Genomic DNA, 11562 nt, shown 5'->3' with positions numbered 1-11562 from the left:
CTTATTGTGGACTACTTCATTCATGTTCAGCTGGGGGTTATTTATGAAAATCCTGTTCAGCCTGGCTTGTTAATCATTATTGTACTAACAGGTTTGGTATTTGCTTTTGCCAGATGCCCCAGAGAGACCAATTTACCTGTGAATTTCACAAGTTGTAGGTTCTGGGACCATATAGGTAGTTTAGATATTAACCAATCTGTACATTTAGAGTCTGTGCCTTTCTTTATATGTAGATTATACTTCGATTTAAAAGTATATAAAATCAAAAATCATTTTAAACCCTCAACAACATATCAGTTCGACCCAAATTGATCTACAGATTTAATGCAACTGCTTTCAAAACGCCAGCAAAGTATGTGTAAGCACAGAAAAACTTGTATTAAAATTTATATGAAAAGGCAAAGGTCCTAGAAGAGCCAATCAATCTTGAAAATGAAGAAAAAATGAGAAGAATCACTCTACATGATAAGGATTCCTATATGGGTACAGTAATAAAAGCAGTATGGTATTGATGGAGAGATTGATACATAAGATTAACAGAGATTCCAGAAATGGACCCATGCAGGTATGGCCACCTGATTATTGGCAAAAGAACCTTGACCTAAAGCTCTTACAATGTACTAAAATTGTCTAAAAATCTATCATAGACAGAAATGTAAAAATTATTAAACTTTTAGAAGATAACATAAATTTTTCATGACCTAGGGTTAGGCAAAGAATTCTTAAACAGGGAAATCCATAAAATAAATAAAATCAATACATTAGAATTTATCAAAATTTAGAACTTTTGCTCCATGAAAGACACTGATAAGAGAATGAAAAGAGAAGCTACACACTGGGAGAAAATATATGCAAATCACATATCAAACAGAGGATTTGTATCCTAAATAAAAAGCTCTCAAAACTCAATTGTAACAAACAACCCAATTAAAAACATCAAAAGACCTGAACAGGCATTTTACCGAAGAAGATATATATAGATGGCAAATAAGCACAAGTAGAAGTATTATGTGAAAGTCATGTGGTTTATGTGAAATGACCTCACTCCCAACTCCAGAGGGACCTTTTTTCACCACAATGATTGCACCATATAATGCAGGCCTACATCAGTCAGTAGACATAATTACTGGGCCACAGGGATTGAGTCAGGGATAGTTCAACTGGAACAAAACTCAGGCCCTTTGAAAAATAATTGTGGAAAGTGACCATATCCCTATAAGTGGCAGGCAGCTATCTTGTGATCATGAAGAAGTATCCTGGAGACAAAGCTAACACACACAAAATAGGGCAGCCCTGAGATCAGGACCACAGCTCTGATCAAACTGTGCCTAAAACTCACATACCTCTAGACTTATCAGTTACATGAGGCAATGTCCTATGCTTGACTCACATTTTCTGTTATCTGCAACTGAAACATCTTTATGTCTACCACACTTAACAGTCAACATCCTTCCACACGTTACCTCCAGGGAACTTTTCTTGGCTGGCAAATGCTCTTCTCTCTTTTCCTTTGAGCTACTCCAGTCCCAAGAGTCTGAATCACTCACCTTATCATTTCTCTCTCTCAAACACACACAAACACACATACACACACACCAAACCCCTGTGGCACTTTTGTGGTGTTTCCCCTAACTTTCCACCCTTCCCTTGGTTATAGCCCTGACCCTGGTACGATATAATATTCAACATTTATTACACTGAATTGTGACTGTCAGTGCTTGTCTCCTCCTCCCCTGAAGACTGTTAGCTCCTGAGGGCCTGACAGTCCCTTGACTCAACTCCTTTCTGCTTCACTGTTTCATGCTTTGACCCAAAAAGATGAGGTTTAGTAGGGAGAGAGGTGGAAGGGTGAAGGGCATTCATCCGTTTACTAACGTTTGTGTGTCCCTCCCTAGTTACCTGCCTCCATGCCTTTGCTGGAGAGGGAGCCACCTAGGTTGTCTCCACCTGGAATGTCTATTTTCACACATTCCAAATCCTACCCTTTCAAACTCAAGGGGAAAGGGCTATGATTGACCAGGAAGGGACATGTGGGAACTTTCTGGGATTATGGTAATGTTCTGTATCTTGATAGGGATGTGGGTTACACGGGTCTATACATTTGTCAAAACACGTGAAATTATACAAAGATGTCTGCATTTGTTTCATTGTATATTTTACCTTAAAAAAGATTCAAATATTGAACTCTAGTAAATGAAATGCATGCTGAAATGTTTAAAGGAATGTGTACACATGTCCATGATTTTGAAATGCATAAAGAGTTGATACATGGGTATGTATATGTGATAAAGCCAAGTGTAGTAAAATACTAATTGTAGAATCTGGGTGGTGGATATATGGGTGTTCACAGTACAATTACTTTGACTTTCAATTTTCATCACAAAATGTTAGGGAAAAAAAATAAGAGATGTGGGTTAACGTCTCTGGTCTCTGGTATCTTCATAACCACAGACTTGGTTTAGACCTCATTACATCTTTGTTTGCTTGTTTGTTTTGAGACAGAGTTTTGCTCTTGTTGCCCAGGCTGGAGTGCAATGGCATAATCTCTGCTCACCGCAACGTCCGCCTCCCGGGTTCCAGGGATTCTCCTGCCTCAGCCTTCCGAGTGGCTCGGATTACAGGCATGTGCCACCACGCCCGGCTAATTTTTCGTATTTTTATTAGAGACAGGGTTTCTCCATGTTGGCCTAACTGGTCTCTAACTCCCAACCTCAGGTGATCTGCCCGCCTCGGCCTCCCAAAGTGCTGGGATTACAGGCGTGAGCCACCGCGCCTGGCCCTAGACCTCCAGACCTCATTACATCTTAACTGGAATCTTGCAATCAACTTCACACTGGCCTCCAGGTTTGCCCACTGCAGTCTCTCCTCACCCCAAGGATCGCCAGAGACAATCTTCCAAAACACTGGACCTCCGTGGTCCAGTCCCTGCCAACCACTTCAGCTTCATCCCTGACACTTGCTATCTTACTGCAGCCTGTACTCCAGCTCAACTCAAGGGCTTTTAGTTCCACTCACACACCAGGCTACTTTATGACTTTCTAAGTTTGCTCATGCTGTTCCTTTCGCTTGGAATGCTTTTTTCCAACTCATCCTCTGCCCTCTTTTCCTGGTGAGTACTCTTCAAACTTAATCCAGGCATTACATCTTCCCAAAAGCATTTCCTGCCACTCAAACTGGGTTGGGTCTCCTTCTTTCATGCTCCCATAGCACCTCAAACTTATTTGTAACACAGTATTTACCCTACTATGATGTATGTGGATTTCCATGTCTGTATACTAAACTACATACTCTTTGAAGATCAAGCTCTTTAATGGCATGCACAGGGTCTGATCCAACAGGCTTTAATAAATGACTGTAGAACTGAACAATTTATATTGAACTGGCATGGCTGGCACTCTGGCACCTTCCAACAACTTTGTGTCATAGATTTGGTTATCTCCACTACAGTTTAAGGCCCACCACCCCTATTGACTCAGCCACCTCCCTCATGAGGCCAATTCAACTTCCTGCCCCAGTTTGGAATACTCTCCCTAATTCCTTAAACGTTCACTTTCTCTGTACTTTGAGATTCTAGGTGTTGGGCAAATTTTGACTGGGAAAAATTAAACTATGTTTGCTGATCACCTGAGTGCCTGACATTGAATTTTCATTCATATATATATATATATATACTTCAAAGCCAGACAGAACTAAGAATTTTCTTCAAAGGCACTAGCTAATATAATTCCTCCCAAGAATCCTGTGAAGTAGGGATCGTATCTTCATTTCATAGATGACAAAACTGAGGCAAGGAAATATGAAGCAACCAGTTCAAGATCACATAGGAAGCAGAGCTGCAATATAGTCACTGGTCTTCTCAACTCCCAGGCATATCCTCTTTCCACCACATCCCATTGTCTCCAGGTTGGGCCAGGTTCTGGAAAGCCTTGAGAGCAGAGCCAGAGTGTAATAAGCAGCTGGAAGTCATAAAGTGTTCTTAAGCAGGAGGGGATGATGCAAATAGAACTCTGGGGAGATACTCCTGAAAGGTTGTGTATGACAGAATTTAGTGTGAGGGAGGCTACTGGACTCCTGACAAGGAAAATACAAAATGGTTACTGTAATTCTCTTAACACATTCATTGGTGAGTGCTGGCATTACGATGGGGTCCCATGGAAAAGGAGAGGGTCTGAGGTTATTTTGAAAATTAAAAAGCTGAAGGGGATATAGGAGTCCATCTTCTCTCTCTCGGGTTGAGGGGCCCAACTCATGGTCTGCCCCCTGGAAATGGCCTGGGATTTCTGCCTTTTATGGGACGTAGGAGTCCAGGAAAAGGTCCAAGTTGACTGGACAGTTGGGTGAAGGTTTCCTTAGGAAAGTGGCATTCAATGGGACACTAGATGAGATGGTGCCCTCCCCATCTCTCCTTCAGTAGCTTCCAAACTAGCCTTCCTGGCTTCAGTCTCTCCCCCTCTTCACCCACCTCCAAAGGGATCCTTTTTACACGTCTTTTTTTTTTTCTTCCTTTTTGTGGAGAATGGGGTCTTGCTATATTGCCCAGGCAGCTCTCAAACTTCTGGGCTCAAGCTATCCTCCTGCCTCTGCCTCCCTGAGAGCTGGGATTACAGGCATCAGCCACCATGCCCGGCCCAAAGGGATTTTTAAATGCCAAATTGGATCATGTGATTTTCTGCTTAAAATCCTTTAAAGGTTCTCTGCCATTCTTGGGATAAAGTAAGGTCTTTTGACAAACATCAAAATTACATATCCTCCATAATCTAGGATTTCAAAATAAACATTATGCCTAAAAACTAACCAATTATGATCATATGCCTTCTCAAACTACATATTCCCTCTTGGGGATTGTGCTGATGTTCCTCCAGGTGAGTCCCAACTGCAGTTTACGATATTGTTGACCTATATGGATACACACACACACCCCGACCTGTTTTTATTCATGCTACTGCTTCGGCTTGCACTACTCTCCCATTGTTCTTAGCCAGACCAACTAATTGCTTTTCATCTTTCAGCTCAAGCACCACCCAATAGGAAGGCTTCCCCAATCTCCTCGCTTCTCTAGGATGGATTCCCTTCTTAGCTCTATCAATATGCTGTACCATATGATGCTCCTCTCCTCCATTCAACTTACTGGAGGGCAAGTGCCATTTCAGTTAACTTGGTGTGTACGGAGTCCTGATGAAGGGGCCTGTGTAGTTGAGGCAGGGGAAACATGAGATAGCAGAAATGGCAATCTGTACTCATGACAAGTTAGGGCTAGAGGATTCGGTTTGGGAATTAACAACATCCAGAAAGTTTAGGGGCAACCAAGCTTCTAGAAGGCTTCATAGTTAATTCCATCTTGCAAATGTAGAAACTGAGACACAGACAAGCAGTTTCTCCCAAATTACTTACTCATTGAGAAGGAGGGCTCTTCAGCCCCAAGTCCTGTGCACTTTTCCACTCCATACTGGGAAGGGGGAGGACTGAATTTAGGTGCCTTGTTTCCCTCCCAATTTTGAGACAGGAGCCTCTGAACTGCTGGCACCTCCTGCCTGGACTGAGGAATAAGGTGACCAAGAGTCTAGCTTATCTTCTAATCTGAGGTTGGTAAAAACAAAGCACAAAACAGTGCTTTGTCTCTTGACTGAGGAAGGTGGGAGGGAATTGGTGACAAAAATAACCCAGCCCATCATTCCTGCAAAGGCTTTAAAATCCTTCTTTGCTGTTTCCTTTCTACCAGGAAATACAGTTCTCCATGCTTCAGACATGAACATTTATCAAAACCCCACCTACTGCTGAGACAGACTGTGAGAACTGGAGGAGGTCATTTAACCAGTAGATGCCAAAACCAGACAGCCTCACTCCAGACCCACAGAAGCAGAATCTCCAGGAGTAAGTAAATCTTGATTGGGTTCAAAATACTTTAATGGGTGACCCACAGACAGTAAGCAGCCTGCCCTGGCTCACCCAGAGTCAGGGTGGTGGTGAATTTGAAACTGAGGCTCCCAAGATCACCCTGGGAGCTCTCCTTAGGAGATAACTCTCAATTCCGTACCTTGCACACAACAAAGGCTTAATAATGATCTGTTGGGTGCTTGAGCCTCAAAAGATTTTCTAATATGGTGAAGGGAAAGAACCTGTTTTGGAATCAGGCAGATCCTGCTGCAGAAGACCACTGGCAAACTGCAGTCTCCTTAACTAAAACGGTGAATATCCTCATGGGGTTTTCAGTGAGGATTAAATGAGATATCCTAAGTAAAATCCCTAGCCCAATGCCTGGCATCCAAAAGGCACTTAATAAATGGTAGTGGTTATTAGTGAGAAGTGGTAGAACGAGTGATAAGAGAATATACATTCTGGAACCAGGTTGGTCCCAGAATTTTCACGTATGATACAGGAAGTTTACTTTGTTTCTTTGCTGGTAGGATGAGGGTGTTGGTGAGGATGAAATGAATCAATAAAGGATTAAGAGTAGTGCCTGGCACAAGAAAACAAGTGCGATAATTGTGAAAACAAGCTCTGATAGTTATATTCTTCTAACCCTTGTACTGGCCCTAAGCACAGTAATTAAGTCCAGATTGTACAACAAGTGCATGTCTTCCATGCAGGGAGAAGGAAAAAATAATTCCACATTCACAGAAAGAGGACACACTTGCAAAAGCAGTCTCTGGAAAGCCCTCCCACTGAACTTGTCAGATCCCTTTGAATTATTGCACCCTTTCTTTTCTGCTCACTCTGCTTCTGATGATCTACTTCAGGTGTGTGAAGTGTGTCCCTCCTGAGGGTGGGAATACCCTTCCCACTTCAAGCATAAGGCTGACCACCAGGGAAATGCCCACCGATAACTTGCTGAGGGAGAGACAAAGGAGTACAAAGAGAAGGCAGCACTCCCGGACCCTGCACCACACCACCACCCCCACCACAAAAAAAAAAAAAAGAATGCCAAGCAAAGCAATTGCCAAGATAAATCACTTTTATCTCTATAGGAAAGGGAGGATCTAAAAAAAATATAAATTACATTAGTAACACAACATAAGAAAAAGACAGGGGCAAAAACAACAGAGAAGTGTGAATGATGCTACTCTAACCTATTTATAAAAAGGCCCTGCATCAGAAATTCACAATCCTACCCACTTCTAAAAATATATTTAGACATGTACAGAAGCGGTGGGCTTGTTTTTATATTGTTTTTTTGTAAAAATATATTAAAGGTGAATAGAAATCCTCTCTCCCTTCCCATTATCCAGCCCCTAGCTAGGAATTGGAGATTAGAGGTAACTATCTCACGGTGTTCTAAACCTTGATTACTAATCACTCTCCACCCCTCCCCAACTCACTTCACTTAGAACCTGAAACATTAAAAAAAAACAAAAACAAAGACATCAGCCTCTTTGGAAAAGCATAACTCTGAGGGTAAACTTGCTTTTCATTGGAAACAACACAAAACAACAAACAGGGGGCTCCAAGAACCCAACTAAGCTAAATGAAACCCAGTCAAATGGAGGCTGGGTTTCAGCTCCACAGAAAACTTCTAACAAAGAAACAGAGGGAAAGGGCTGGAATCAGGGGGATTTGCTAGCAATTAGCTGCCTTTGAAAGATCAAGAGGGGGTGTTAATGGACAAAAGGGCTGGGGACCTGATCTTGGTTACAGCAGTCACCGCATAGTCAGGCAGTTGCCTATACAGCGACAGAGGCTTCTCTTGCCCTCCCCTCACTACCCTCTGCTGCCTTGAAATCCCCAAAGCAAGCAAAGCTGGGGAGAAACAGAGGGGAGGGGAGTAGAGACTCACGTGCTAGGGGGGGAGGTAGCCAGGCTTTCTGCCTTTGGTGTGACTAGATGGAGAACTGCTTGGCCCCTGGGGTCCCCAAGGTAGAGAAAGCAAATGGGCTAAAGGAACCCCTGATTCCAAGGAAGGAAAGTAGAGGCAGGGCTATGGAGAAAAGAAAGACAAACAGGAGATACAAAGATGACGAAGGAAGCCTCACAAATTCCCTGTGGCCTGTATGGTAGCTGTTAAATTCCCCAGCAGCACTGGGCAAGCTGGGGTGAGGTTGGAGTGGGTGGTACAGGTGGAGAGGGCAAGGGTACACTCCACTTGGGCAGTGCCAAATGGAGGTGGGGGGATGTTCTCCATTGAGTCCAGATTGCCAGTGAGGCAAGGCGGTGGGAGGTGGGGGCACTGTCTGGACAATGGAGATAATCTACGAAGGAAGGACAGGGGAAGGGAGGATTGGATGGATGGTCTGCTCCTTCACGGATGGGCGTCTCTTCTCTTCAACTTGGGCTCGTGAATGGCCTGTCTGCATTCTGCTTGAACGATGACCTGTCGTCTGGAAGTGCAAAGGCCCAGGAGTGAAGATGTGAGTCCTGAGGTCTTCTTCAGACCAAGACCTCAGGTGGAGAAAGAAGCATGAAAAGTTCCCGATGGAGGACCCAGGTGTGGGCCGTCCCGCCACACCCTCCATAATGTCCAGGCTGTGCTCTGTGGTATAGGCGGAGCAAGCAAGCTGTAGGGCCAGGGTTATCTGCGTCAGTGGCAGGTGCTTTCAGGTTTCTGGGAGATGGTTTTCCACCTGCCAGGGCCCAGCCACAGCCACGTGGATAATGTTCTACATGATTTTGAAATCCAGGCAAATCCCTGGAGCTCACCCTAAAACAAGTGGCCTCATGTGTAGCCAGCTAAAAGTAGCTTCCTCCAACAGGCTACAAAGCCATGGTCAAAGGCTTGGGCATCTGACCTCTCCCTACCTTGACAAGTGATAGGAATCACCTTTCTTCCGAAAGGTAAGTGAAGTTGGCGTTTCTAGGCCACTTCTGGAAATGGCCCACAGTGGAGCAGGAAGGAGGCTCTAGGCCTTCCTCTTCATTTCCATGAAGCTTTTGGCAAGAGGGGGCAGAGACCACAGCCTTCTCCCATGAGCAAGTCTGGAGATGAGGCATGTCCACTGGACTGGAAAAATGGGGCAAACAGAATGGGTGGAGGTGGGCAGGCTTCCGGATATAGGGCTAGAGTTGCAGAAAGTGTCAAGCACTGGGCTTCCCACTTCATGGCTCAGGCTCCTTCACACCTCTCCTCATCCTGCCTTCCAGCTCTAGGAGGGGATCAAGAGTAAAGAACAGACAAGGCAGGTGACAGGGGAGTGGTTTGGACGAGTAGAAAAGAGGGTTCTAGTCAGCTGGAAACCTCTCCCATTTACCTGCTACTCAGAGGCATGGAGAAGGCAGGCAGGATGCTCTAGTGAAAGTGGGGAAGGGAGCTAGGAGGAGTTGGTGGAGGGGTCCGTGCCTTTGGTAAGTCCCAAGAAAGCAGGACAATGCACCTCAGCACCTTGTCCGGGGCAGATAGGATCCAGGAATGCCCCGAGAGTTGACAACGGAGAAGGCAATGGGGGTAAAGGGGTGAGGGGTGGGACACAGGAGGGCTCACAGAAGTAGTTTGCCATTTCTGTGGATTTTCAGGATACGGCCGAGTCTCTGCTTTGCTGTGGCCAGGCCCTTTTTGGGACGCTTTCCTGTGGGAGAAGGGAAAAGTAAGCAAGGGCTTTGGCAAGGGCTTCAACACCAAATCTGGCACCAACTGCCCTCAGGCCACATCCCCTTCCTGTTTCTCTACCCACAAAGTTTCTCCATCCTTTGACCAGATTGGGCAGGAAGCCCTCCTTAACTACTTCCAACCAACACCACATGCTTTGACTCTTCCTTCTATGACCTCCTGTAGCAGCAACAGACTCCCTGATTACAGTTTGTCTGGTTCTTTTTCTCCACTGATTACTCTGGTCCCAATCATTTTCCTTCCAAGATCCTGCAGGGAGGTAAATGTGCTTCCACACCCTCTTATCCTACCCACCAGGACTGGACAAGTGCCTGGTTAGTGATTAGAGCTCAGTGTCCCTGAAGTTGCCATCCCTAGGGCCTTGCTTCATTAGAAACTCTCATCTTCATCAGCCTTCAACATCACACCAACCTCCGTGCCCTTGAGCTGCATACTCTAGGGACTGGGCTTTGAGGACCAAAGTGAGGGAAAGGAAGGCCTGAGTCCCCTGACTCTTTGTTGTCTCTGTCTCCCCACATTAAATCCCCTCCCATGTCCTATTTGACTGACTCCGTATTTGATCAGTTCATCTCCTCCCTCTCTACTCCCTCTGGCAGAACCCCAGGTACTCTTCCTGCTTGCCTGAACTTGTATATATGCCTCCTCCCTAGAGTTCCCATCTCTAGCCCACCCTCTACCTCCTTCTGGCCACCAGAAGGATCTTTCAAAACTAAAACCTGATCTTGTCTGTACTTCAAATCAGTCAACATCTCTCCATGGCCCATAAGATCAAATCCAAGCACCTTAGGTTGGCCTTCAGTGTCCCTCCCTGGTATTGTCATCTACTAGAGCACTTAGGATTTAGGGCAGGTGGCTCTAAGATCCTCTGGTTCTACAACCACATGGCCGTTGTACCTTGTCCTGCCTGATTGCTCTGGGAGCCAACTGAAGGCCGCCGCTGGGTCAAGAAGACACCGGGAGCCATAGGTGTGGTGCTGCGGTTTGCCTGGGCCATGCCAAAGGCATTGGGACGAGCCGTGTACTCATGGTCAGCGAGACTTCCTGACAGGGCCTCTTGTTTAGGCTCAGGAGGAGGCAGGGGTGAGGAGGAGGTGACAAGCTGTGGTGTGGCAGCCACAGTGGGGGCTGGTACTGTCAGACTGAGATTGGAGTCTTGAGGGCGAGGCTGTTCTACCTCCTTCAGCAAAGGCTTCTTCTTGATATATTTCTTCTTTTGGGCCTTCTGTAGCTCCTGAAACACAAGCCAAGTAGGAGGAGAGATTCAGGAGTGAAAAAAAGAAGAAAAGTTCCCAGGAAAGGAACTAACTAGACAATGGCCAATATGGTTGTGCAACCTGCCACCCTCTCCCTTACCTGCACCAAGTCTAGCCTGGATGTACACACAGCACATAACAGGCCTTCCAATACCTGAGATCATCTCTTTGTTACTATCCATCCTTAAGTCACCGCTGTCACATTTTAGTACAGTGCCAAGAGAGCTGTAAATGAATTTGGAGACTAGGATTTTGGTCCTAGTGTTGCCACTAATGAGGTAGACCTTGGACACATCTAATCATAATAACTAAATTTACATTAGCAGCTGAGACACTTTATATACTTTATCTCATTTAATCCTCGTAACAGCCCTAAGAAGAAAAAATCCTAATTTTACATATGAGAAAATGGAGGTGCAGGGGTATTAATTAACATGAGCCCAAAGCCTCACAGCTGAAAAGTAGTTGGGACTAGTATTTAACCAGGTCTATCTGAAGAGACACCTTGCAAACTTCTCAAAATGGAAAATCTGAGCATAGAAAGATTAGAGAGATTATTAGCTTTGGAGTAAGATAAATCTGGTTCAAATCCAGGCTTGTCTTCCCTAAATTGGATGACTATGGTCAAACTGACTAACCTTTCTGAATCTCCGCTGCCTCATCTATAAAACAGGTAAATATCTGCTTTTTAGGGTTTTTGGAAAGATTAAATGATGACATAAAAATACACAGCACATAGTAGATATTCAACAAGTAGTTACTTATTATTCTATC

General features: G+C 44.8%; 1 protein-coding gene across 7 annotated transcripts in view; it reads right to left on the bottom strand.

Annotated features, from left to right (window-relative positions):
* Nucleotides 1–6934: 6934 nt before the first annotated feature.
* Nucleotides 6935–11562, bottom strand: part of PHF8 (PHD finger protein 8) — a 114641-nt gene continuing 110013 nt past the window's right edge. For 6 of the 7 annotated variants that reach the window (XM_010388866.2, XM_010388867.2, XM_010388871.2 and 3 more), the window contains 3 exons: nt 10430–10766; nt 9410–9494; nt 6935–8312 (listed from right to left, as the gene is read on the bottom strand). In XM_010388866.2, coding sequence (XP_010387168.2) covers nt 8234–8312; nt 9410–9494; nt 10430–10766 — 501 coding nt within the window. In that variant the 3' untranslated portion in view covers nt 6935–8233. Of the gene's footprint in view, nt 9495–10429; nt 10767–11562 lie in introns of all 7 variants that reach the window. The other variant, XM_010388870.2, reaches the window with a different exon arrangement.

This window comes from Rhinopithecus roxellana, chromosome 7, assembly GCF_007565055.1.
Source record: "Rhinopithecus roxellana isolate Shanxi Qingling chromosome 7, ASM756505v1, whole genome shotgun sequence".
NCBI lineage: Eukaryota > Metazoa > Chordata > Mammalia > Primates > Cercopithecidae > Rhinopithecus > Rhinopithecus roxellana.
The sequence above is the reverse complement of the archived record's forward strand: the minus strand, read 5'-3'. Positions and strand labels throughout refer to the sequence as shown.